The 27,937-nt window shown below is 27.4% G+C and overlaps 1 protein-coding gene across 2 annotated transcripts; it reads left to right on the forward strand.

Moving 5' to 3' along the window:
• The first annotated feature begins 16,234 nt into the window (after positions 1-16,234).
• LOC126836638 (uncharacterized) lies at positions 16,235-19,843 on the forward strand. 2 transcript variants are annotated; one of them, XM_050570211.1, is made up of 12 exons: positions 16,235-16,396; positions 16,481-16,510; positions 16,599-16,628; positions 16,794-16,850; positions 16,954-16,983; positions 17,084-17,110; positions 17,234-17,290; positions 17,525-17,557; positions 17,954-18,010; positions 18,246-18,278; positions 18,539-18,628; positions 19,184-19,836. In XM_050570211.1, exons 1-12 carry the CDS (start codon positions 16,330-16,332, stop codon positions 19,441-19,443), a joined length of 771 nt encoding a protein of 256 aa, XP_050426168.1. In that variant the 5' UTR covers positions 16,235-16,329; the 3' UTR covers positions 19,444-19,836. The 2 variants fall into 2 exon arrangements, with proteins under 2 accessions (XP_050426168.1, XP_050426169.1); XM_050570212.1 differs by lacking the exon at positions 16,794-16,850 and having other exon boundaries at positions 19,184-19,843.
• The last annotated feature ends 8,094 nt before the right edge of the window (positions 19,844-27,937 follow it).

Below are 27,937 nucleotides of genomic sequence, written 5' to 3' on the forward strand. Positions count from 1 at the left end.
TATGTGATCAAAACTCAAAAATAAAGGTTACAAAAAAAAAAAATTGTTTAATCTTATAATATAATTTTTAAAACAGCTAATATTTTTTGTGAAAAATGTGTATAAATCTCAAAATATTGTTGCATGAAAACTGCAATACGTCAAATATAATAAAATGTAATGAAAATATAATATCATTGAAAGTTTTTTTTCCTAATTACAATGTCTAATATAGGCAATGAGAACGGAACAAGTTATTTGTGCGTTTTCATGAATTGCACTGAATATTCACAAGTACACAATTATAACGTATCATACGGTTTACCGAATAAACTTATGTCGTTTTTGAAAAAAAAGAGCACCAAATATTTTGTCCTACAACGGGACAACATTTCTAGTAAAAATAAAAAAATCATTAGCTCGTGCGATTCATATTAAAGTAGTGTAATATTATAAGAGTATGTTTAGATTAAATGAGACAAAAAATAACTATGATAGTAATTGATATAAAAATGTCAACACGGATGTCTTTAGTAACTGGTAATAAATAGTAAGATTAATAATTATCATACTATAGAATGTTGTTTGAGAGTTGTGACTATGGTTCTCATCAAGTCCAAATTGAAATATTAAAAGAAGTTAGGGATATTAGTAATGAATGTTTAGATATTGTTGAAGTAATGGACCGGGCAAGTAATAATTTAACGTTAACGTTTATTATAATATACAACATAATTATAAAAATCATATATTGATGTAGAACTAACTAAAGCCAATTAAACAAGTATTCACTTGATATATATTTTTCACAAAAAGTGGATATTTGATATTTATTGTACACGGGATTTATTAAAAATGTAATACCTATATTTTATTTTATGAATATTCAAATTATATAGCACATTCACATGAAGATATCTGTGGACAAATCCTATCCTTGGAAATATTATCAGCTTATGATGTATAGTACTATACATATACTATAAGTATATAAGTATATACTATACTTATAGTCTAGTACTACCTTCGATTTTCTTAGCTACTATAACTAGTGCTCACAAAAACACAAAAAAAAAAAATTCCAGCAAAATTTGTTGTAAATTGAAAATTCTACAAAGACAGTAATTTCGAAAAAGTAACAGTAATTCGTATACTACTTATTTGACGTTGGTTCGAGACAATATCACAGATTGGACAAATTTGATCTAATCTGTGATTGTATGTTCAAATTCTATGTAAAAGGTTTAAACAGCCCATAAAGCTCAATAGAATTGAGGCAAAGGCGCAAATCCTCTTGAGTGAGATATTTGTTCGAATTCTAATTTATCAAAATGATCAGACAATGTAGTATATTGTGTTGAACCGAAGGTTTATTTAATCACACTAATTTTTCAAAAATAGAGTTTTTTCCCTAAATGGGGTTATGTTAAATGAAAAATCGATTGCGATACATTTTATGCGTTTTCATAGTCTTGCAAATGCTGACTTGTGTAATCACGGCCTTAATATTCAGCTGATATCGTTTTCTTTAAATTTCTGTACCCGAGATGATTCCTTCTAGTTTAGCAAGTGTACTTTTCTACATTGTTAACATTGTTATATAGTGCACATACAAATAATTGGTTATTTAAACATTTTTATAATAATACGTCACGTATCGAACCCTCTGAACAAGTTTCGTTTCCGGTTTGGCCGGTGAAAGAGTTGGACTTTTCAGATTTGACTTTTTCAACTTTTGACCCGCCAATGTACCGACAAGTCACTCGAGTAAGTCGGTCAACAGGATAAAAAGTTACCGGATACACAATAATAAAAAAAAAAACAGCCGTAATAAGACCAATACGTTTGCAACTGCGTAGCCGAAAAAACGTTATTAAAATCCTATTTTATTAGAAGGCGTTTAGACCCAAGCCTATTAAATTGTCTAACGCGGTATGAGATAAAAGTATACAGCTGTATAATATATAATATTATATTCTGATAATAATATTGTATCGTATAAAACTCTCAACAGCGCCTACGGTTATCATAACTGACATTTCCAAAAAAACTATACAAGAACTTACTTGGCGACCCGCGCCCAAACGCGTTGAACATTTCCACGAACCCGCACCTTTATTAATATTTTTGTTTCGGTGTGGTTATTTAAAACCAGCTTTTCCAAATTAATTCTAAAATAATTATTATCGTTATAACGTTGTCTCCGTCGAGAAGAGTTTTGATTTGTTTTCATGTTAATTTTTATATTTTTAGTCTAAATACAGCCCTCTTTCAATCCCCACAATAGAAAACAATGTATGACTAATTCGGTAGACTCTACTAATATGCAATTCACTCTAAGGTAATCCCCTCGAGGGTTCCAAATGACTTTCTTGATTTAATCCCCCGAAACGGCCGGCAGGAGTGTTCCAGGAGAGGACTTCGGAGACGGTCGTTAGCAATTTCCTGGGAGTTACTTGTCTCCCGGCTAGGACTCCCGTGGAGTAAAAAGGAATTCGTTTCATTCTGATTTATATGTAAAGAAGATTGGAAGATTGTAGACGAAATACAAGTGACTAAAATATATCAGCAAGACAGAGTTAGTCAGAAAATAATTGTCTGCGATTAAACTCGACTGTGAGAAAATATGAGAAAACAGTACAAGACTTACATTAAATGAAACGACCCATCAACTTTTAACTTAAAAATCACAAATTATAATATATTTCACTGTTTGATATTATTTATCATGTCATCATTTTTGTTTTTGTTTTACTGTTACATATTTTTCGGGAATTTGCTAATCCACAAAAACAAGTGTTAACCCCGAATCCGAAATTATTTCAACATAATTACTTATTTTGAGTTTCATACGTCTCATTAAAAATTATAAACACTATTACACGTTCGACAATGTACAATACAATTTAATATAATATGTTTAAACTAATGTGATGAATGTTATAAATGTTTTCCAAAATCGGTGCTGTTCCCGGGTAAGTCTTTTAATCAATTTCGTTTTGTAGCCCCTCAAACGGTTCAGAAGAATTGTCCACCACCACCACCATCGACTTTCCATTGTCATTTAATTTTACGGTGTCGCCCAACACTGCTTTTATAACACCGTTCAGGTCTTTATGTATATTGCCAGACCTTTGTGTTGCTCATTTTTCTTTTATTGTTCTTTCGGGCAAACCGACAAAGCTAATATTCGAAAGGCGTCTCAAAAAGCTCATTTAAAAACACAAACTTATCCTCTCTCTTTCGCTTGTTAGTCCGGTCTACTTCCTCTCCATTCAGGCAGACAACTATTGAATACATTGGTGCATGAATTACAAAAAACTTAATTTTTTTTAAAATTACTAATCACAATCGTTCAATGTTACCAATTACTAATTACAACATTTAATGACAAGATTTATAAAATTGATTTTATTACTGGTAAAGAAATCCTGACACTGAAATTGGATTTTTTTCTGACCTCAAGAATAATTTTAATTTTCAGCATTCCTCATTATTCTTGAAAATGCTAGAGGCATTTATAGAATATAAAAAAAAATACTCATAAAACAAAAATAAGAATTTCCTTTCTTTTTTTTTCTTGAAAATACTAAGTAAAATTTAAATTTAACAAAGGCAATAGATGTAAATATTAATAAAACGTATTAAACATGTGGGATATGACACAAAACAGGGTTTTTTTTCAACAAATAATTTTAGAAAAGATTTAAAAAATAAGTTAAAAGTGCCAAAAATTATCTTTGGATGATGTTAACAAAATTTAAGCTACAAAAACAATGTTTCTATTAATAATGGAAATTTTTCGAGACAGCGAACATTATGTATAATAATATTTTTATATTAAAACAAAACAATTTTTAGAAAAACAAATTAATAAGTATGACACTGTCGAAATATCTAGATTTCCTTACATACAAAATATATCAGTCAACATTAATTGCCACAAAGTGTTAAAATTAATTTGAAATTGCTATATTTTTAGTTTAATACCTACAAAATTATTTGTAAATGGTCATATGAAATTACATTACTAATTATTTTTTAGCTATTTTTGTTTAGTTTGTATAAGTTTTGCTTACAAAATTTAGTTACAAAAACTATTTAGAAAATATACGAAAGTAATGGTGTAATAATTTAATTTTGGTAATCCGTGTGTTTGCGAATAAATGTCAAAGAAGGAGTCTAAATCAATAGTGAAATATTGGGAAGGAATTCAATAGTTTCTTTAAAGGTGAAAATATTGACTTCTTGGGTTTGGGTACCAATTCAGTTGAACTGGTATTTCTACCATCTACAGATTCACCAAAGGTATCAGTCAAAAAATTATTATAGGAATTCTATCACATTCAAATTTAATAATCCACATTTACCCATGACATTCCTCGACCGAAGAAGCTCCGTCATCTTTCTACTGGATTTTTTTAGCGAAATTGTGCGATAGACTTTTCAGAGTGGATTCGCCGCCGGGTAGGTTGTGGAACAAGAAGATTTTAGATCGTGTATTTTTATGTTGTCATTTTGAGGTGCTCAACACCGGCGACAATATGTGTGTTTATAGCCATTACAATCATTAAACCTTGTATATAACCCTAGTACGTGCTTTTAATGTCCTCTGCCGACGGTCATGGCATCGTCCAATGTGTCTCGGCGTCGTCTTAGAGCGACCATTATCAGTCTGCCAGCAATGTGTATTAAAATACAGGGTGATAATTTTATCGTGAACCACTCAATATCTCATTTGGTATAAATAATACATTTTTTTTCTATAGTGTTTTTATATAATATTGTGATCTCAATTTTCCGCAAATTTTGTATGTTCCTACTGCACTCCTACTCTTATAATTATTCTTATACCAACCTTAGAAACTTAAATGGTAACGCATACGTTTCATTATTTTTTTTAAATTGAGAATAATGTACAAAAATTGTTGACTGGTCGGTAACCAGTTTTGAACAACTATTTTTTAAATTATAAGAGTTTAAAAGTTGGAGAAGTGCGTGCAGATAAACATAACACTACACACCTAACCTTTCCTCCTGTCCTAAACTTGAAACTTCAATAACTTCAAAAATAGTTATCCAAAACAGGTTATCGACCATTCAACATTTTTAGTGGATTATTTTAAATTAAAAAAGTTAATGAAATGTATGTGTTAACATTTAAAATTCCAAAGTTGATATAAGAATAATTAGTTTTGGAGGTGGGTATGAACATAGTTTCAAAGTCTAGAGCAGGAGGAAAGGTAGAGTGCAGTATTACTTTTATCTGCGCGCACTCCCTGCCGTTAAATATAGTTGTTCAAAACTGAGTTTCAAAAAAATAATTTGAGAGGAGGGTAAAAACAAAGAAAAATTGTAAAGAATTTATAATGCTATTGTATAATAAAACGTTATAAAAATAAAAAAAATTTCTTATTAAACCCTATAAAATATTAAGTGGTCCATGATAAAATTATCACCCTGTATATATATATAGAGTGATCCAATTAACGTAAAACAACAATTTCTTTTTGAAAAAATGTTTGTTTATTTTTTTTAAATCCGAAAATGACTAATGATTTACGTTTTTTTATTATTTCCAGAGCTCTATTGACCTAATATGAAACTTAAATATATTTATATTTAAATTAATTAATTACTAAAATATACCACGTTTGAAAACTAAGCAACATGCATACACATGTTAACAGAAAGTATTTGTCTTACATAAATTTATTATTATTATTATTATTATTTTTTTTTTTTACAATATAAAGCAAAAAGGTGTTTTTGCAATTTATTTGTTCTTTTTTTGGAATATCGACGTGTTGATCATTTTATAGCGATTTACCATAAATTGTAGGTACACCGAAAGTGTAAAATTCAAAACTTTCATTTTTAAACTAAAAATTGATAACTATATAATACAACTATATTACTAAATAAACTATAATATTATTCGAATGTGAAGCTCCATAATACTGAAATTGTTAGTTTGGAATCCTATGTTTAAATCAAAAGTCAACTTAAAGAATAGCAATACTATGCGATACTCCTTTCCTGATACTGTCAGTTTTTATCAGTTAGTTGTTCTCACTTGTTGCTGATCTCTATTTTCTCGTGTTTTTATTATCATTATTTTTGTAGGGTTTGCACGATAAGTTTTCTGCTTGTTAACCGAAAGGGGAATTTGAGTTTCTGAATATTCTTTTTTTTATTAGGAAATAATTAGTATCATTGTTATTATTTTGTTTGTTTTTTGCCAAATAACGTAAAATTTATTAACGGTTAAATTTTTTGGTTTTTTCGCAAAGGTCTACATTTCTGCTAAGCTTAAGATTTAAATTAGTTAGAAAAAAAAGCACTCGGTGCATTGATATATTTTTTTAAAAAAACTCTATATATTATTAATAATTATATCGATTAAACGGCAGACACAATAAAGTCTTTAAAATTGTATATTGCCCTTATTGGTTTCATGGACGATCATAAAACCAATAACTCAAATGAAAATATATTAAACTTCTCTTCAGACTAATGTAAACATGTCATCACACTACTGCAAAATATATTTCAAAATTACTGCATTGGTTGACACATCGACCTATCGACTGGGCGCAGGAAAAGCACTCGAACACCAAAGTAAAACAAGCTTAAAGTATTCAAATATTTCTTATAAGTTATATTGCTTGAATTACTTAACTAATATTAGTCAACATTATGAAACTTCTCTGCGTTTTGATATCACTTGCCCTTGTTAACATTTCGCCAATAATGACAAGTAATTATTTTATTTTAACACTTAACTAATGAAGGTAGTAAAAATCCTGAACCAAAAAAGTAATATTTAATTTTTCCTCGCAGCGGAGTATGCAAAGTCTGTTTTCATTACAAGTCAGTATTATTTTTTAGATAAATATACAACTATTTTTTTTTTTAATTTCATCGTTTTCATACATATGTTTGAAAAAATGTGTTGCAGACAAATACATCGAATTGGCTTTTAATACCGGTAAGATAAATCAGACCCAACAAAAACCTAACCGTGAAAAACGGGCTAGTCCAGACCTCCTCCAAATAAAAAGTCAGCCTATCAAAGTTGTGATTGCAGCAAAATCTAATATTTCTTTAGTACATAACCTAACTTCACTCCTACTTCCATGAGCACCACTGCTCATTTATTTTTATTACTTAACACTTGGCCAGTGTCTGAATGAGGTACAAATAAAACAGACTAAATATTACTACTTTTTGATGGGCTCACGTTTTTGGGAAGGGGCTGGAACTTTTTTCTTTTCTTCTGAGTCCTCTGCTTCCCATCGCCCAAGTAACTCTGTAAGGTCATGTGGTACCTATGTTTGAATACTCCTGTTTTGCAGATGTTTATATAAAATTGTATACATAGTTATGATTTTATTTATGAAATTAAAATATAGCTCAAACCCTATTTGCTTTTAGATCCTACTGTACTGGAGACTGTAATTACAAATATTATTAACGGAGCTGCAACGATGGGTAATCATTATTATATAATAAAACAATTTATATATGTATATAATTATAGAAATAAAAAATTTAATTTAAAAAAAAAAAACCAACATCATTAATTTGTCAATTTATATTATTCTTATTTCAGAGGAAATCAATTTGATGTTGGCTATTCCGGGTAATAATATTCCTTATAATTTTTTGGACGTATTTCTACATACTTGCTTGATAACTATTGTAAACTAAAATAGGCATAACATATTTTAATTTTAATTTCAGAATGTGCTATAGTTATTTACCAAATGCCAGGTAACCTATCTGAATATATTTAATACTTCTACTACTAACACTTTACACGGATTCTTTTTTATTTATTTGATTAACATGGGTTTTAATTTATCGTTGAAAGTCATCATTTTTGTATTTTAGAATTGATTGCAATAGTTGAACAGGAGGCAGTACAAAGAAAAATCACCTATTTTACAAGTAAATATAAAATCTAAAAATTAATAATTACTCTGTTTTAACTAAGTAGCATAGATATATTAAGAAAAACCAAATTCATGAAACTATATTATGTTTTTTAAAACAAGTCTTGATGATCGTTTGTAATATTATTTAAACCAGTGTACAACATCTAACATTGATTAAATGGTTTTAGTTTAGTGTAAAATAATATAATTTTTTATACAGATATTCAAATTGAACTTGACCCAAATGAAGGTAACCAAGCATTTATTGACTGTCATAAATAATCCTAAAGACTTAGATTGTAAACATAAATGTATATAAATTGTAAGTAAACCATTCGCAAGATTTAAAAAAAAAGTCTACATCATCCCCCTCAAAATTGGGAAGAAAGATGATACTAGTTCTTTGATTAAAGTTATTATTTAAACATTTTATAATTCTGTTATATTATTTTATAATTTTTTTAAAGCAATTTTCGAAACTCAAGTGGTAACGGTATATATTTCGTTATTTTTTTTTTAAATTTAAGAATAATGTATTGAAAATGTTGAATGGATGATAACCAGTTTTAAACAACTCTTTGTATTGTTATAAGACTTTAAAAGTTAGGACGGGAGGGGAACAACTCTAAACTTTTAATAACTTTATTAACATGAAACTTTATATAAACATACATACAGAATTCGATTTTGAAAATTTCCACTGATTTTTACTTCTCGTCAACCAATGTCGATTCCAATCTTAATGTGTTAGAAGTTTTTTGGGTTTCAAATGTAAAACAAAATTATGTTACTACTAATTGGACGTTTTACAAAATTAAGTCACAGATCTTTGAAATATAATGCAATTATCTCACGAGCAACGTTTTTTTTATAAGCACTGTAATTCATTTATTTTAACAGATATCGAAAACGATGCGTTGCTACAGCTTGGAAAAGACAGAAGAATTATAACTGCAAAAGCTACAAAAAAATTAGTTTCTACTGAATTAGGTAAATAATAGTAATTAGAGTAAATGTTTTGTTATTGTAATTATGCTATTTGATGTACCACTCAAATAGTGAATTAAAGCAGGGTGTTCGACCGTGTTTCACCATTTAAATACTTATTGACTGAGGCTTCACAGTACAAATACCCTAAGTAGTGTAATTATTTATCTATCTATGATTTTTTTTTGTATGCACGTGTATTAGTTGTGTTTTGAACAAAAAGAAAATCAGTTGAATGTAAGCTAATATTTTTTTTTTCAATTTTTAAGAAAGCCAAGAACCAGCATTTTGCAATTTCCCCGGGACGTGTCGTTTGATAGGTTTGTTGAGAACTATAATATTCCCGGAATTTTTTATAGTAACCGCCGATGTTGTCTCTGATATTTGCAACTTGACTTCAAATGATGGCCATGTTTACAAATACAAACACAGTGGCGGCACAATTGTTATGGAAATACGATTCAGTCGAGATAATAGCGTGGTTGTATCACTTTCGGATCAGATAAGGAGATGGTAATTAGGAGAAGCATTCATAGCTAGTCTCACTTGTATATAAATATTATCAATCAATTCAATGTATTTCATAATAAACAATTTTGGTCAATTATATTTAATACTCTTATTTGTATGTGATTTTATTAAATTCTGTCAATTGCAATGTAACCACCCACATACTAATTAACAAATCAACTATTTTAATTCATATTTAGTAATTGTATTCAACTATAATGTACCTAAAAAATTATTCAAAACTATACATTATTTGAAATATATTATTAAATTTATTATAATTGAAAATATCCAATTTATTTACGTTTTAACAGTTAATTTTACTATAGATTTCTACATGCGGATTCGCCAAAATGAAATTTAAAAAAGAAAACATACATTTTAAAATATAAAGTGTCTGTAAAAAAATTGAGAACCTTTAACCTTGAACCTAAACCTAACTTTTAACCTGTGGCCAAGGAACACTACACCAAGATATTATGTTTGTTTGTATACCTTTAAAAAACTGAAACATAAAAAAACCTATATTTAACTTGTGCTTAATATTGATTATCATGATCTCATCAATACTGCTGGGTTTGACTCGGCTGTATCATTGTTACGAATCTGTTGGCATGGCACCAAATGCTTACATTAAATTTTTTTTTTTTGTGTTGATCTAACTAAAATAATTATAGGAATTGCGGCAAAAAAAGTCCCCCTCTCGTGGTGGAAGTGGGGAAGAGGGAGTGGGAGTGTGAAATAAGTAAAATTTATATTTGAGGCTATTTCCGTATATGGGCATATCAAATATATATTTCTCAAAAAGGATTTGAAGAAATTTGGACCGGTATTGTCACTATTGGATACAGAATGCTTTTTTAATATTACAATTAAAATATTTAGGAAATGAACAATAAGTAATATTCGTAAAATATAAGATTTCTAGCCAAAAAATAATTATGAAATATCAAAACGTTTTGCCAACTGCGAGATAATGAGCAAACGGTAAAAACTAATAAGAACACAGCGCCGGTCAGGTAGAAAATACATCATAATATGTATAATATAACTATCAAACACTATGTCACGCGTTTTTGTAAAATTTCAGTGAATTTCAATGATATTTCCTAAGTAACAAACGTGTAGGTAGGTTATAACTGGTGTATGCGACCTACTTCATTTGTTCTATGTTATGTTTGAACAATTGCTGAGTGTGTGAAAATATATTTTCTACTAAGGTGCCCGCTACAAGTTTTTTTGTGATTTATTAGAGTTGCTACTCGAAGAAATTGATCAAGTATAAAAGTTACTTTTTGAATACAATTCAAATATTTAGGAAATCGACAAATATCTAACGAAATTTTGTAAGCAGTATTTGTAACATACACGATTTCTAGCTAAAAAAAATATTATTAAAAAAACGTTATAAAAAAATAGAAATGTTAGTTTTAAACTCGACTTAATGGTAATAACAAACGCTGAAAGAAAGTTAAAACTGCGTACCTTATGTGTATAAATTATAACCTGAAAAAAAAAATTACTTGTAGTGTTTCACATATTTTAATTATTCCTTATAGCGTTTGCTAAATAAATTAGTAAACTTAAACTTAATTTTGTTTTCATTTATGAAAAAAATTGTAAATTCCTCTAAATAGACACATTATTATATACACAATAAAATGATTGAAATTGTGTAACTTCATCAATAGGTTTGCGAACCACCGTAAAACCAATAAAAGTTTGTCAAAAGACAATATAATATACTTTGCTTTAAACTAAAAAAATTAAATCATAAATATATTATTGCATACTGCAAAATATATTTTGATTTTACTGCTTCGATTGACACATCAACTAGTCGCACGAAGATCACTCCAAAAACAGAAAGTTAACAAGCCAATGGAATTCATATTTTACTAATAAGTTATAATATTGTTTGAATTATTTAATTAGTATTATTCGACATTATGAAATTTCCCTGCATTTTAATAACACTTGCGGTTGTTAGCTTTTCGCCAATAATGACAGGTAATTATTTTATTTTCACACTTACTTTGTAAAACAATAATTCAAAATTTATCGATTCCTCGCAGAAGATTCGGAAGAAAACCCAGTTTTTTTTACAAGTCAGTGCCAATTGTTTATACACTATAATTTTAATTTTTTAATTTTAATAACGTTTGCCTTTGTGTACGTTTCGCGAATAATGACAGAAAATCTTGGTTTTTATTATAAAAACTATAAATTATAATATATAGCCGGTATTTTTTACATTTTTTCTCAATTTACAATTTGAGGTTTAAGCAGATATTTCATCGACGTGTTGGTTTGAGTTAAAATTCTATTCATTTGCCGTTAAAACGAAATGGTTTTTGTGTTTTCTTTCAGCTGTTGTTGTCGTAATTGTTCTTATTTGTGCAAATGCTTCTAATATGGAAATATTTCACTAAAAGACAGTTTATTTTAAATAGGTCGATCTATTAACAATTGTTTTTATCACGTTATGCATATTGTTGTTTTTAAGTTAAAGTGCTTTTGTATAATTAGCTAATAATTAATAGCTAATAGAATTCATATAATTCTATAAGTTATATTAATTCAATTATTTGTTTAATATTATCCAACATTATGAATTTTCTCTGCATTTTAATAACGCTTGCCTTTTTAAACGTTTCGCCAATAATGACATGTAATTATTTTTGTTTTACAAACACCTACTTAAGGTAGTTAAAAATTAAAAAATTAAATAAAATATATAATTTTTACTCATAGGCGATTATGCGAAGTCAGTTTTCATTACAAGTCAGTATCGTTTTTTAGTTAAATATAACATATTTTTGAAATTTTCATTAGTTTGTTTGAAATAATTCATTACAGACAAATACATCGAATTAGTTTTTGCTGAAAGTAAGCTATACCCCCAACAATCCTATAATATACTATACTTATATAACATAATTTACTTAAAACATAGGCTATAGACAATGTCAATATACTTAGCTATTGATAATTCATATTTAACTTAGTAGGATTAGTATCATCAACCCGAGTGTAATGGAACAGGCGTCCGTTTTGAATTAATTATTTTTATTTTTTTAAATGTTAGGTAATAGAAATTTAGTTCATAACTTTTTTTTTTTAAATTTGTTTCACAAAAAAATAAATATTATAAAAACAACTAAAGGTACCAAAAAAGAGTTTCCAGTCTTCCAAAATGCTCCATTTGACCCGGGTTAACGGTATCGTCAAGTATACTAGTCACCTCCAAGTATTGTGTACTCTTGTTCTAAAGTTTTATATATATATCATTGTGATTTTATTTGAAATTTTGTATACAGCTAAAACCACTATTTGCTTATAGATCGTGCTGGATTGGAGACTGCAATTAAAAATATTGTTTGTGGAGATGCAACGATAGGTAGCCATATTATTTATTAAAAAAAATAATATTTAAGTGTTAAAAAAATCCAACACCATTCATTTACCAGTTTATATTATTCTTTTTCAGAGGAAATTGGTTTGATGTTGGCTAACCCAGGTAATAATATTCTTTAAATTTTTTTAGATGTATTTCCACATACTTGCTTGATAATTATTAATAACTGAATTAACTAATTTTCAATTTATATTTCAGAACATGCGTTCATTTTCAGCATGCATTTTCAAGGTAATCTCTATTTATATACTAGGTACTCACAGTGGGAATTATCGATGGTATTTCCATTATAAACAATTTTGATCAAGTAAGAATTTTTCAAATGAAAATTTTTTATTTTCCACTTAAGCAAATAAAATTAAAAAAATCACGGATATCTAATTACTTAAGAGTTAAGTAAAAATTTTGAAAATGAAATAATTTTTTATTTGATAAGACTACTGTGGGGGTTGAGTAAAACGAAAACTTTTTTAGATATAATCTAATATGTTATAATATTTTCTATCTTAATATTGTATATGTTATTTTTTATTTTTTTATTTTAGAATTGCTTTGCATTCAATTGCAGGAGGAAGTGCGAAGAGCAATTTTTCGTGTTACAAGTAATTATAACGTTAACCATATTTTTGCAAAAAGGTTTTAAAATCAAAAATTTCTTAATTTTTACCAAGTACGATAATATATATTTTTATAATTTATAATTTACCACTTAAGTAATATTATGATTTTTGGTTCAAGTCTTACCGTGTGACATATAATTCAAATCAGTGTACAACATTTGAAATTTGTTAAATGGTTTCAGTTTACTGTAAAATAATGAAATTTGTTATTTTTCTAACAGATATCGATGTTCCTCCACTTGACCCAAACCAAGGTAATCAAGCAATTATTGACTAACGTATGCAAAATAATGTATAATTAAAATGTTACAACACCTCTTTTTTGAGTGGATATAATAAGCATTTAACCACTCTATACTAATAGTTTTATAAGATACTGATAAATAACTGTAAACGTATTATAAATATAAGTTTACATATTGTAAATTGATTTTAAAAATCCCCATTGACTTTGGCTTCTCATCAACTAATGTTGGTTCCAATCATAATGTGTTAGAAGTTTTTTTAGGTTCAAAACTACTTGCGAGCTGTACAAAAAAACATTACAGTTTATAGATACATTTTTTATTTCTGATCAATATTGCTATTATTTTTTTTTTACAGCTCTCGGTATTGAATTATTTGGGAATGATTCAATGACCCAGCTTGGGGATGATAGAAGACGTAAAACTGAAGAAGTTTCCAAAACTTTACTTTCCGCTGCAATACGTAAATATTATTAATTAATGTGATTTGCACTGTTTTTTTTTTTATCATAATAATTATGCTAGTTAAATTTATCATAACTCTTATCCTAATATATAATTTTTTAATGGATTATGAGTATACAATATTTGTGTAATTTATTTCTCACATTAACTATTTTGCAAGATGCATTATTGTTCTACGTTTAAACATATTGCATAAATCAAAATTAATTTTAAAAAAAAAACCTAAAACAATTAACCTAATGTAATATAGGTTCTCAATTCGTCAATAAAAATAGTTCTGAAGCAAACTGCGGAAAATTGTTTTATAAATATATTTTAATAAATTACATTGAATAATGTAATAATAGTAGGTCATAAAATACAGGATGTTCAATCGTGTACACCATTTAAATAGTTAATTACTAAGGCTTCACAATACGAATACTCTGAGCATTGTAATTATTTTTTATACAATGTATTAGTTGTATTTTAAACAAAAAACAAAAGTAATTAGTTGTAAGGTAAAATTGACAGATTTAAAAAAAAACACTTTTTATTTTATTTCTAAGGTAGAGAAGAACCAGCATTCCACCATTTTACCAATTTGTGTCGTTTAGTAGGTTTGTTGAGAAGTATAAAATTGCCAACATCACCTATAATAACTGCCGTTGTTAACTCTGATGTGTGTAACATGACTTCAAATGATGACCGTGTTTACAAATACAAACGCTCTAACGGCGCAATTATTAAGGAAATACGAATCGATCGAAATAATAGAGTACTTATAATACTTACGGATCTCTTAGGATAAAGAGATGGTAATATAGACCAGCGATTGTAGCTAGCTCTAAACAAATAGTATAGTACCTACTGTTGTTATATAGCTTTAATAATATTTATATTCTCAACTTGTATCTAAATTGTCAATTGATGTAATGTATTTCATACTGTAATAAACATATTTGCTCTGTTGTGTTTAATACAATGTACTGTATGTGATATTATTAAATTCTTTATTGGCTTTATATATAGATCATTCAAGCTCTTTGCTGCATCAACGATCCCTCCTAATACAACCCTAACTGTTTCCATGTCTTCATTATTAGTTTATTCTAGTATGTTATAGTCATTCTGTACTCTCTCCTACCAGTGATGTCTTGGGCATCTTGGCGGAAAGAATTAGAGGCAATTACCACCAACAACATGAATAATGAAATATGGTATATATTTTTCATGTTTACAAATACACATGTTGTATCTTTAATGATTTAATAATAGTTAACATTGAATATTATTATATTATTTACATATTGTAACACCGAAAAAATTATATATTTTATGGTACATTTCGCTATTGTGTCAATGATGCCCACAGTGTTTTCAAAACTGAAATTTGTTTTCTTTTGGAACATGCGCATCAACTCAATAATATTTAATTTTCATATCTTCAACAATGTTACTTCACCAAATAGTTTAAATGATTGAAAATATATAAAACACCAAATCTAATATTTAAATAATTCTCAATACAATATATTTTATTCAACATCAATTCGATATTGCTATACAAATTATTACATTTTTTTTCAATGAATTTTGTAAGAACAAATTTAACTCAATAGTATAAAATTTCTTGATATAAAAAAAAACACTGTATTGTCCAAAATTATTAGGGTAGGGCCAATCACTGGTGCCGTTACCCTAGGACATAACTTACCGAGTGGTCGTGGTCGTATGTTTTATACGGGCATTACAACTTTCTTAAATATCCAAGACAAGACATATATGTATAAGTTTCAAGGTTGAATTATTAAAATGACTTAACTTTGTCTAGGTAATGTAGGTTTAAAAGAGACGTGCCTAATAAATATCATGTGATAAAAATGTCGTCAATTTGCAATATGAGTACAGATATTTTATCGACGCGTTGGTTTGACTTAAAAAATGTAACGTTAAAACGAATTTTTTTTTCGGATTTTCTGCTGTTGTTGCCGTTGTAAATGTTCGTTGTATTTGTACAGATGTTCCGAATACCATTTGTTTTTATTATAATATGCATATAAATATATTATTGTTTTGCAAGAAACTCACTCTAACACAAAAATCAAAACCGTCTAATAGAATTCATGTCTTTTTTACAAGTTACATTATTTGAATTGATTAATTAATTAATATTATCCAACGTTATGAAGTATAACTGCAACTTCATTTTAATAACGCTTGCCTTTGTACACGTTCCGTCAGTGATGACAAGTAATTATTTTATTTGTACACGTATCTAAGCGTAGTAGTTATAAATCTTAAAAGAAAATGTATTGCTTAATTTATTCTTCACAGCAAGGTATGCGAGGTCGGTTTTCATTACAAGTCAGTATCAATTTTTTTTATACAATATACGTTTTTTTTCCATTTTATCGCTTTCATACAAAATATGTTTTGAAATCATTTCTTACAGACGAACACATTAAAAGGGCATTTGTTACAAGTAAGATACATTTTATATAGATTTTCAGATGATTAATAAATTAAAAACTACCTATAATTGTTTGACTTGTTCAGAATATGATAAAGATTTTTATTTATAATTTTAAATATTATTATGATTTTATTTTAATTATTTTATATAACTCAAACAACTATTTGCTCATAGAGGGCGCTGAATTGGAGACTGCAATTGAAAATATTATCCTTGGAGACGCAACGATCGGTAGTCATTATTATGTAAAAGAAAAAAAAATGAAAATATAGATTGCTAGTAGAAAAAAAATCCAATATCATTAAATCATCAATTAATATTATTCTTATTTCAGAGAAAATTGATTTGATGTTGGCAATACCGGGTAATAATATTCTTTATAACTTTTTAGTTATATTTTCACATAGTTGTTTGATAATCATTAATATTACCAAATTGAAATAACATCTTTGTTTTAATTTCAGAATCAGCATTCATTTTCCACCTACCAAGTAACCTATTTGTATATATTTTATACTTCAACTCTACCAACACTTAAGACATTTTTTTAGACACAATCTAATATATTACTATTTGTTTCATAAGAAAAATATATCATTTTTGTTGTATTTAAGAATTGATTGAAAAAGCCGAAAAGGAGGCAGCTAAAAGCGTAATATCACATTTTACATGTAAATATAAAATGTAACATATGTAACTATTTTTTAAATTATTAATTATTCAGTTTTAACCAAAAAAAAAGAAATATACTATTAGAATATAAAGCCATAAAGCTATGCTATGTTTTTTTTTAATACAACTCGCGGTGGTCGTTTAAAATATAATTCAAACCAATGTAAAACCCTTTTTAATGATTAAATGGTGTTTGCTTTTCTGTAAAATAATTACTTTTATTTTTTGTACAGATCTTCCTGTGCCTATACTTGACCGCGACGAAGGTATTAAAGCATTTATTGACTAACGTATAAACTTAGGTTTTAAATAGAACTTTCTATAAATTAATAGAAAATATACTGCTTTATTTAAAAAAAAGAAGCATTTTTTGGAGTAGGAAAACATTTTGATTATTTTTTTAGTAAAATTGTTTTAAATTAAAAATTAAAATTTTCTTTGTAGATCTAATGCAATAAACAAATTACAAGGAATTACAATGAATTACTTAAAGCTAAGTTAGGAATCTGAAGATTTAAGAATTTCTCATTTTGTAAAGAATAAAAAACTGAGTTGGAGGAGGAGTTTAAAAAAAAAGAAAGAATTTTATTAGACAAAATCGAATGTACTATCATTTTGTTTAATATATTATCATAAAAAAAATTATTTTTTTTGTATCTTAGAATCAATTGCCATTGCTCATCAGGAGGCTTTGCAAAGTGTATTATTACATTTCACAAGTAAATATATAGTTGAACATATGGTTAGCTATTTTCAAAATTACTAATTACTCAGTTTTACCCAATATGTATATATATTAGAATTCAAAGCCATGAAGGTTTATTATGTATTTTTTAACAAGCCTTAATGATCGTTTGAAACACAATTCAAACCACTGTACAACATTTTACATTGATTTAATGGTTTTCGGTTGGTACTGTTAAATAATTACATTTATTTTTATTTTTCATACAGATATCTCTGTACCTGAACTTGACCCAAAGAAAGGTAATAAAGCGTTTATAGACTGACTAAAGACTTAGATAATAAATAGATATTAATATAAGTTAAAGAAAATTATTCACTCGATTTAAAAAAAACAGTCTTCTTCCAATATATATACTTATACTTATGGTTTAGCTTTAATATGAGACTTATAAATAATTGTGAGTTTTACAGTTGTTACTGTTCTTTGAAATGTAAGGCAATTATCTGAAGAGTAAATAATTTATTTTTAACTTTTTTTTTAATCACTGTAATATTCACAGTTATCAGGAATGATACATTGCTAATGCTTGGAAGAGATAGAAGAATTATAATTGGAGAAGTCACAAAAACTTTACTTCTCTCTACAATAAGTAAATACCTATTAATAATTAGTGTAGTTTTACACTATTTACATATTTTGCCTTGACCAGTCAATATGCCCATGTTGGAGTAACCGCAAAATATTTAAATAGTGTAAATACAATGACCCACTTAGGTTTCAATATTTTTTTAGTGTACATGTTTTGCATATAATTATAATTATGCAAATTGATGCACTACTAAAATAATGAATTTATAAAATAGGAAATACTACATCTGTTATGCTTATTGTTCTACATTGTAACAGATTGCATAAATTCAAATTAAATATAAAAAAAAATTCCATAATAATTAACCTAATATAAAAGCTTCTAAGTCATCAATAAAAAAGTTCTGTAGCAGACTGCAGTTGTTCTTTCTTAATGTATTTTAATAAATTTCATTGAATCATAGGTTATAATATACAGAGGGTTTTTTTTGAGTAATGTAACTATTTCCCTTTTTTTAGACAAGTGTAATATTTGTATTTTAAACAGAAAAATAAATATAGTTAGTTGATAGCTACAATTGTCAAAATTAAAAAAAAATTATTTTTAATTTTTAAGGTAGAGAAGCACCGAAATTCCTCAACCTCACCGTAATATGTCGTTTAATAGGTTTGGTTAGAAGTATTAAATTTCCAGTAAACTTTATAAGAACCGCTATTGTTGACTCTGATGGTATATTTTGTATATTAACTTCATTTGATGACACGATTTACAAATACAAACGCTTTCGTGGCACAGTTGTCATGGAAAGACAAATTGATTCAATTCGTATGGGACTTGAACCACTAAAGGAACAGATTAAGACTTGGTACCAGTAATCGTACCTAGCTTTTACAAACTTATATACCATCTACTTTTTCTTTATAACTTTAATCATATTAAAATATTGCACTTATACATCAAATTTGTCAATTAATTCAATGTTTTCATGATAAACAATTTTGCTTAGAGTTATTTAACAACACTCTTAATGGTATGTGATTTTATGAAATTCTGTCCATTGCAGTCATAATTCAACAATTTTAATTCATTTTTGTATTAAAAAGTTGCTTTTTGTCGTAAAACAATAATTATTGTAAAAAATGTATTTTAAATAATAAAACCAGCTGTCCATAATATAATATGTCCCTCTTTTAATAATATGTATTGTTACACATGTGAAATTAAAAAAATGATTACCCAATATGAAGCCTCTGAAACTAACATTAAAAATACGCATTCTGTGTCTGTGTTTGACTTGTTTTAATATCGACTGTGTAGAGTTATCTGATATAAAAATATGTATAATAATTGATTGTGAGACTAAAATATATCTTATGGTTGTTACGTTAAGACATAACAAGCGCCTACAGATCCTCTATAGATATCTACTCTATTAATCACATATTTTATCTAGTAGGTAAAATATTTACTAAATGACCTTTAAAATTTGGAAAAACGTGACATTACCCTAAAGATGGACTCTGCAAAGAGTCCGAAACGTCGTTTAACAACCCTTGACGCGGATATATCCGAAAATGATTTATGTGAACAACTTATTTAATCTATTTTGACTTTGAAAGTTATGTATTTTTATATAATTAAAAACAATAAATTATTCTATCTTCATTTCTGATATCCCATTTAGTATATTTAATCATTACTTTTAACACATAATTTAGAAAGTGCCTAATAAAGACATTTGAATTTCATAATTATGTTAGAATATTATGTTTAAGTACTAAAAACGTGCAACAATACTGTGAAATGCAAATGAAATAACAACAGAAATTTGAGCAACTTTAAATAACTTACACCAACAGACACAGTAAAACAATATTAATACAAAGCACCAGTATGCAAGTTAACTTAGGCTTTTTTCGGACGACATAAACAGTTCGTTCCAAAAAATAATATTATTTGATATATAAATAACTTATCTTTGACATGATTTTAATTCAGTTTTATTTTACAAGATCAAAAGCAGTAAAGCCTAAGCCATCAGACGTATCTGGTTTGTTTTGAACCGATATATTTGTACATGGTTTACATGGTTTAAAAAATGTGTTTAGGTATTGAGTAAAAACATGTTCATTTGTTAGTATCCTATCAAGAAGCACCTGTAAAAAATATGTCAAAAATAAATAATTTAGCAAAAAACAACTTTGTGTAAAATAATTATACCTTCTTAATTAAGCAAGTAAAATGAAAAACAAATTTCATACCATTATATCCAAAAAAGAGATATCACGGACAAAATATATTAGGCTATAAAAAACTTGACAAAAACCTTTGGCTATTATTTAATTAAATAAAAAAAAATGAATTTTAATCCCTACTCAGTTATTTTCATTCGGTATTTAAAATATTGTAAATTAATAAAAAATAGCACTATTAGCTTCTTATTTAATGTTAACAGAATAAATCATGTATTTTTTTAAAACAAATTGGATGAAGCTTAAGTGTCAAATTCTATGCTTAAATAAAAACAATGGGAAAAAAATTACTAACCTCTCTGGATGAATAGGGTTTTGACATGAACATGTCTTACATCTGAGGGTCATTCTGGAAATTTATCCGTCACGTTTTGTCTCACAGTGCTGACGTCATTATGGATTATGGAGTAGGAGTATGGGGGAGGATTATGGAGCCCAGCCCAGTCCCAGCAGTTGTTTTATTCAAAATACTTTCGAGCACTCCCTTACCTCTCTTCCCCTCGTGTGGGCAAGTATCTGAATAAAAAAGTTATAATTTGAGCTAACGATTCTTTTCACCAGATGCATTTGTTATAGTTACTCTTTTTATCTAACCTAACAGGACCTTTATTTTGGGCGTTCGAGTTTTTAAACGCAGTTTTGAACCTAAATAGGGTTTTGTGTTTCAGTGACAGTTACCTACACGACGTTAACCGTTTTAAAATATATTTTATAAACGATATTATACATGTGGTATATTATACCACACTAGGTTATGTATCAATATACTCTGTGTTTGTTCAGTATAAAAACACTCGGTATATGCACGTGGACATCGTAAATAGGCGATTACATAGTTATTATTTCCCAAATTCTTGCAATAATTTTAATAATGATAACTCCATCTACCGCATCAGCCTTGTGGAGCCGAAATAATAATGATTAAAACATATATCAGCCTAAAAATAATTCACATTTTGGCCTACTGTAAGACATTCATATCAAGAGCAGCAAAGCACATAATAATTTATTTTTTAGAAATTTAATAAACATAACAATTAATTTTCGGTGACTAAAAAGTAGTTCAATTGTAGATATCAAAATAATTTCTATAATAAAATTTGTTATTAATTATAAAATTGTATTGATTACTAATTAACAGTAACATTAGTTTTTTAAAAATGGGATTGTTAGAAAAAATATGTTATATAACATTGTTTTTTTTACAATGTACCATACTGCTTACAATTATTATTTTGGTTTCTTGCTTTCAGAATTTGGTTATTATCAACAAAACGGTATACTATAGCCAATATTTGTTTATATTTATCTCAATTTGCAATAATATAAAGTATAAGATATTTTACCGACGCGAAGGTTTGAGTTGAAAATCTATTCATTTGCCGTTAAAACAAATTATTTTTGTGTTTTCTGCTGTTGATGTCGTTATATTTGTACAAACGTTTCGAATTGGAAACATGTTTTACTGAAAAATAATTTTCATCGCATTACGCATAAAATTGCTTTGCAAGAAAAACTCTATAATACAAAAAGTAAAACAAGCTAATAGAATTCATATATTTTTTAAAAATTATATTTGATTAACTATTTCATTAATATTATCCAAAATTATGAAAGTTTACTGCAACTTAATTTTAATAACGCTTGCCATTATACACGTTCCGTCAGTTCTGTCATTTATAACAAGTAATTATTTTATTTGTATACATACCTAATCGTAGTAGTTAAAAATTTAAAAATATATAATTTTTCCTCATAGCCGACTATGCGAAGTCAGTTTTCATTACAAGTCAGTATCGTTTTTTTGTTAAATATAACATATTTTTGAAATTTTCATTAGTTTGTTTGAAATAATTTATTACAGACAAATACATCGAATTAGTTTTTGTTGAAAGTAAGCTATACCCTAACAACCTTATAGTATACTATACTTACCTATAAAATATAATTTACTTAAAACATAGTCTATAGACAGTGTCAATAGAATTTGGCTATAGACAATGTTCATATTTAACTTAATAGGATTAGTATCATCAACCCGGGTGTAATGGAACGGGCGTCCGTTTTGAAATAATTATTTTTATTTATTTAAGATGTTAGGTAATAGAAATTTAGTTTATAACTTTTTTTTGTAAATTTGTTTAACAAAAAAATAAATATTATAAAAACAACTAAAGGTACCAAAAAAAGAGTTACCAGTTTCCAAAATGCTCCATTTGACCCGGGTTAACGGTATCGTCAAGTATACTAGTCACCTCCAAGTATTGTGTACCCTTGATCTAAAGTTTTATACATATCATTGTGATTTTATTTGAAACTTTGTATACAGCTAAAACCAATATTTGCTTATAGATCGTGCTGGGTTGGAGACTGCAATTAAACATATTGTTTGTGGAGATGCAACGATGGGTAGTCATATTATTTATTAAAAAAAAATTTTTTTTTATAGATTACTAGTTGAAAAAAAAAATTTAAGTGTTAAAAAAATCCAACACCATTTATTTACCAGTTTATATTATTCTATTTTCAGAGGAAATTAGTTTGATGTTGGCTAACCCAGGTAAAATTATTCCTTATATTTTTTTAAATGTATTTCCACATACTTGCTTGATAATCATTAATAACTGAATTAACAAGTTTTCAATTTAATTTCAGAACATGCATTGATTTTCTGCATGTATTTTCACGGTAATCTATATTTATATACTAAGTACTCACAGTGTGCATTATCGATGGTATTTCCATCATAAAAAATGTTGATCAAGTAGGAATCAAAATTTTTAATTTTCCACTTTAGCAAATAAAATTTAAAAAATCACGAACATAAGAGTTCGACATACATCACGAACATAAGAAATTACTTAAGAGTTAGGTTAAGATTTTGAAAATGTTATCATTTTTAATTTGATAGCACTACTGTGGAGGTTAAATAAAACAAAAACTTTTTTAGACATAATTCAGTATGTTATAATATTTTCTATCTTACGATAATTTGTGTTGTTTTATATTTTTTTATTTTAGAATTACTTTGCATTCAATTGCAGGAGGAAGTGCAAAGAGCAATTTTCTTTGTTACAAGTAATTATAATGTTTACCATATTTTTGCAAAAAGTTTTTAAATTAATAATTTCTCAATTTTAACCAAAAAGGATAAATATATAATAAATTATTAGAATTTCAAATTGATCACTTAAGTTATACTATGTTTTTTGGTTCAAGTCTTGATGAACGTGTGAAATATAATACAAATCAGTGTACAACATTTGAAATTGTTTAAATGGTTTTAGTTTACTGTAAAATAATTACATTTTTTTATATTTCTTACAGATATCCCTGTTCCTCCACTTGACCGAAACCAAGGTAATCAAGCAATTATTAACTAACGTATGCAAAATAACGTATAATTAAATGTTTTTTTTTAATAGCCTTCATTAATAAAAAATATTTTGCTCGAATAAAATGTTACAACACCTCTTTTTTGGGTGGATATAATTAGCATTTAACCACTCTTCACTAATAGTTCTATAAGATACTGATAAATAACTGTAAGCGTATTGAAAATATAAATTTACATATAATAAATTAATTTTAAAAATCCCTATTGACATTCGCTTCTCATCAACTAATGTTGAATCCTTTAGGTTCAAAACTACTTGCGAGCTGTACAAAAAAACATTACAGTTTATAGAAATCATTTTTTATTTCTGATCAACAATGCTATTATTTTTTTTTTACAGCTCTCGGTATTGAATTATTTGGGAATGATTCAATGACCCAGCTTGGGGATGATAGAAGACGTAAAACTGAAGAAGTTTCCAAAACTTTACTTTCCGCTGCAATACGTAAATATTATTAATTAATGTGATTTGCACTGGTTTTTTTTTATCATAATAATTATGCTAGTTAAATTGCTATTTGAACAAAAAACAAAAGTAGTTAGTTGTAAGGTTAAATTGACAGATATAAAAAAAATACTTTTTTTTTTATTTCTAAGGTAGAGAAGAACCAGCATTCCACCACTTTACCAATTTGTGTCGTTTAGTAGGTTTGTTGAGAAGTATAAAATTGCCACAATCACCTACAATAAGTGCCGATGTTAACTCTGATGTTTGTAACATGACTTCAAATGATGACCGTATTTACAAATACAAACGCTCTAACGGCGCAATTATTAAGGAAATACGAATCAATCGAAATAATAGAGCACTTATAATACTTACGGATCTCTTAGGATAAAGAGATGGTAATATAGACCAGCGATCGTAGCTAGCTCTAAACAAATTGTATAGTACCTACTGTTGTTATATAGCTTTAATAATATTTGTATTCTCAACTGGTATCTAAATTGTCAATTAATGTAATGTAATTTCATAATGTAATAAACAATTTGGCTCTGTTATGTTTAATACAATGTACTGTATGTGATATTATTAAATTCCTTATTGGCTTTATATATAGATCATTCAAGCTCTTTGCCGCATCAACGATCCCTCCTAATACAACCCTATCTGTTTCCATTTCTTCATTATTAGTTTATTTAGAATTAGAGTTTTTTTTAAAACTCCTTGTTTTCTTAATTTCGAAGAAGACGGTGTGAACTTTTTAAATAGGTTTAGCGGTTTTGAAGATATCGTTCAGAAACAAAAATACAAAGTAATAAATAAAACACATCATTGTAAGAACAATACATTTTCAGCTCACAAGCCAAAAGCCAGAAGTTGGGTAGGGGTACAATGGCTACCCCGGAGAGTAGTATTGTTGGTAGAGGGAAATTTACTACGGTAACAGTTTGTCGGTTTTCCATAAAAAGAAAAAAGTTGACTACAGATTTTTAAGTACAATTTTATATGTTACAGCCCCATTCTATATCTACCTTTGGCATAATTTCCATACCTTTAATCTTAAAATATATACATAATATATTCTAACTTCGGAATAATTTTCCGACCTTTAATCTTAAAATATATACATAATAATATTATGTTTATACTTTAGGCTACTCAATTGTTTAATCAGTTCAAATTAAAAAAAGTTTATTTGAAGCCATTAGTAATTAATATTACTGTATATGGATTAAATATGAATAAAATATAGCTAATATGCATATTTTGTGAAAATGTACATGTTATTTTGAATTGAGTAGACTCTACAAGCCATATAGTGTACAAGATTGACTTAAACAAGTATACGTTATACACATATGGTATTCCTCGCTTAATCATACACTATATTCTGAACTTTGCATCTCGAAGTAACCATAAAAAACACTAAAGTCGAAATGTTTCAAGTTTTATTTTTAAATTGTATATGCAACAACTATGTAGCCTTAAACAAACGAATATCTGATGGAATGTTATTTCTTATTAGCTATTTTATTTGAACTTAAATGCACATAAAGATTTTTTCAGGTCAAATTAACATTGATGCATAAAAAATCGCAGTCTACAAAATAACGTGCTAAAATAATATTTTTATTAGTTAGGTGGATGCATAAAAAAATATAAAGTTTATAAGATATTTTATCGACGCGTAGGTTTGAGTTGAAAATCTATACATTTGCCGTTAAAACGACAATGTTTTTATGTTTTCTGCTGTTTTTGTCGTTGTATTTGTACACATGATTCAAATAGGAAAAGCGTTTTACTGAAAAACAATTTGTTTTTCATTCGATATAGGTCTAGTAAGGTATAGTCGGTTGGTCCACCATTAGTTTTCATTGCATTACGCATATTATTGCTTTACAAGAAAAACTCTATAATACAAAAAGTATAGCAAGCTATAGAATTCATATATTTTTTAAAAATTATATTTTATTAACTATTTCATTAATATTATCCAGAATTATGAAAGTTTACTGCAACTTAATTTTAATAACGCTTGCCATTGTACACGTTCCGTCAGTTCTGTCATTTATAACAAGTAATTATTTTATTTTTATACATACCTTATCGTAGAAGTTAAAAATCTAAAAAAAAATTTATTTTTTATTTTTCCTTATAGGGACGTATGCCAACTCAGCTTACATTACAAGTCAGTATCAATTATTTATACAAAATGTTTTTTTCAATTTGATTGTTTTAATGCAAATGTTTATTATAATGTATTACAGACAAACACATTAAAGAAGCTAGTGTAAAAGGTAAGATACATATTTTAATAGATGATTTATAAACTACTACCTATAGTATTTTTATCAGTTCAGAATATGAGTGAATGGGGTATTACAAATACTAAATTTAAGAAAATCGAACACTTCATATTTATACTCAGAAGAGAAATTCCTAAAATTTGCTGAAAACATACTTAGCTATTGGCAATTACTATGAATTAACCTAACAGGTTAAGTAACGTTAAGTCAAATAGTCAGCTTAAAGTATTGTGTACACTCGTTCTGAAGATGTTTTGGTTTCTCTGTGCGTAGTTATAACCACAATTTTATTCAGTTGTTTTTTCGCATATTTTTAGAGCCTGAACTTGTTTAGATGATTTTTAATTACTCTAGCCTTCATCCCCTCTAGTTGCACCAATGATGATTTTAAAAACATTTTTCCATTTGCTCCTATCATCTTAGTACAATTGACGACGACACTCCTACACTCGCCCATCGCCCTACTTATGGGGATGCAGCTGTTGATATTTCCAATACTAGCCATATCTTCTTTCCTATTTACTCCCTTATTCAATCTCGTAAATTTCGCTTTTTATTTCTTTAAATCAGTCCTACCCAATGCTTGGCTCGGTAGGTGGTCTTCCCTTCTGTCAAATTATGCACTATGACATTTGTTTGTCACACCCCTATCCCCTCAGTTACCCATGGTTCCACGAATTGGAATTATCCAGTAAACATAATTTCTTCTTCTCACGACTCAGAGTCAGACAAAACATGCTACCTGCTCTTTTATTAAGATTTTTATTTATAATTTTACATATTATTATAATTATTTTATTATAAACTATATTTTGCCTATAGATCCTGCTGGACTGAAGGCTGCAATTCAAAATATTATTAATGAAGATGCGACGATGGGTAATCGTTTTAATAAAATAATTTAAAAAAAATATAGGATACTAGTAGAAAATAAGGGTTAAAATAAGTCATTAATTCAAGTTGATGAAT

Source organism: Adelges cooleyi, unplaced genomic scaffold, assembly GCF_023614345.1.
Source record: "Adelges cooleyi isolate 19-005CV unplaced genomic scaffold, UGA_ACOO_1.1 ACOO_flye_CR_arks_rails_tigmint_CR_PRNA_247, whole genome shotgun sequence".
Taxonomy (NCBI): Eukaryota; Metazoa; Arthropoda; class Insecta; order Hemiptera; family Adelgidae; genus Adelges; species Adelges cooleyi.

What these genes read in the sequence shown, in the direction of transcription:
- LOC126836638 (XM_050570211.1), top strand. Translation starts at nt 16,330, where the DNA reads ATGAAGTATAACTGCAACTTCATTTTAATAACGCTTGCCTTTGTACAC. An exon ending in CCTTGGAGACGCAACGATCG is followed by an intron (nt 16,851 to 16,953) that starts GTAGTCATTATT and finishes TTCTTATTTCAG; the next exon opens with AGAAAATTGATTTGATGTTG. An exon ending in TTTACTTCTCTCTACAATAA is followed by an intron (nt 18,629 to 19,183) that starts GTAAATACCTAT and finishes TTAATTTTTAAG; the next exon opens with GTAGAGAAGCACCGAAATTC.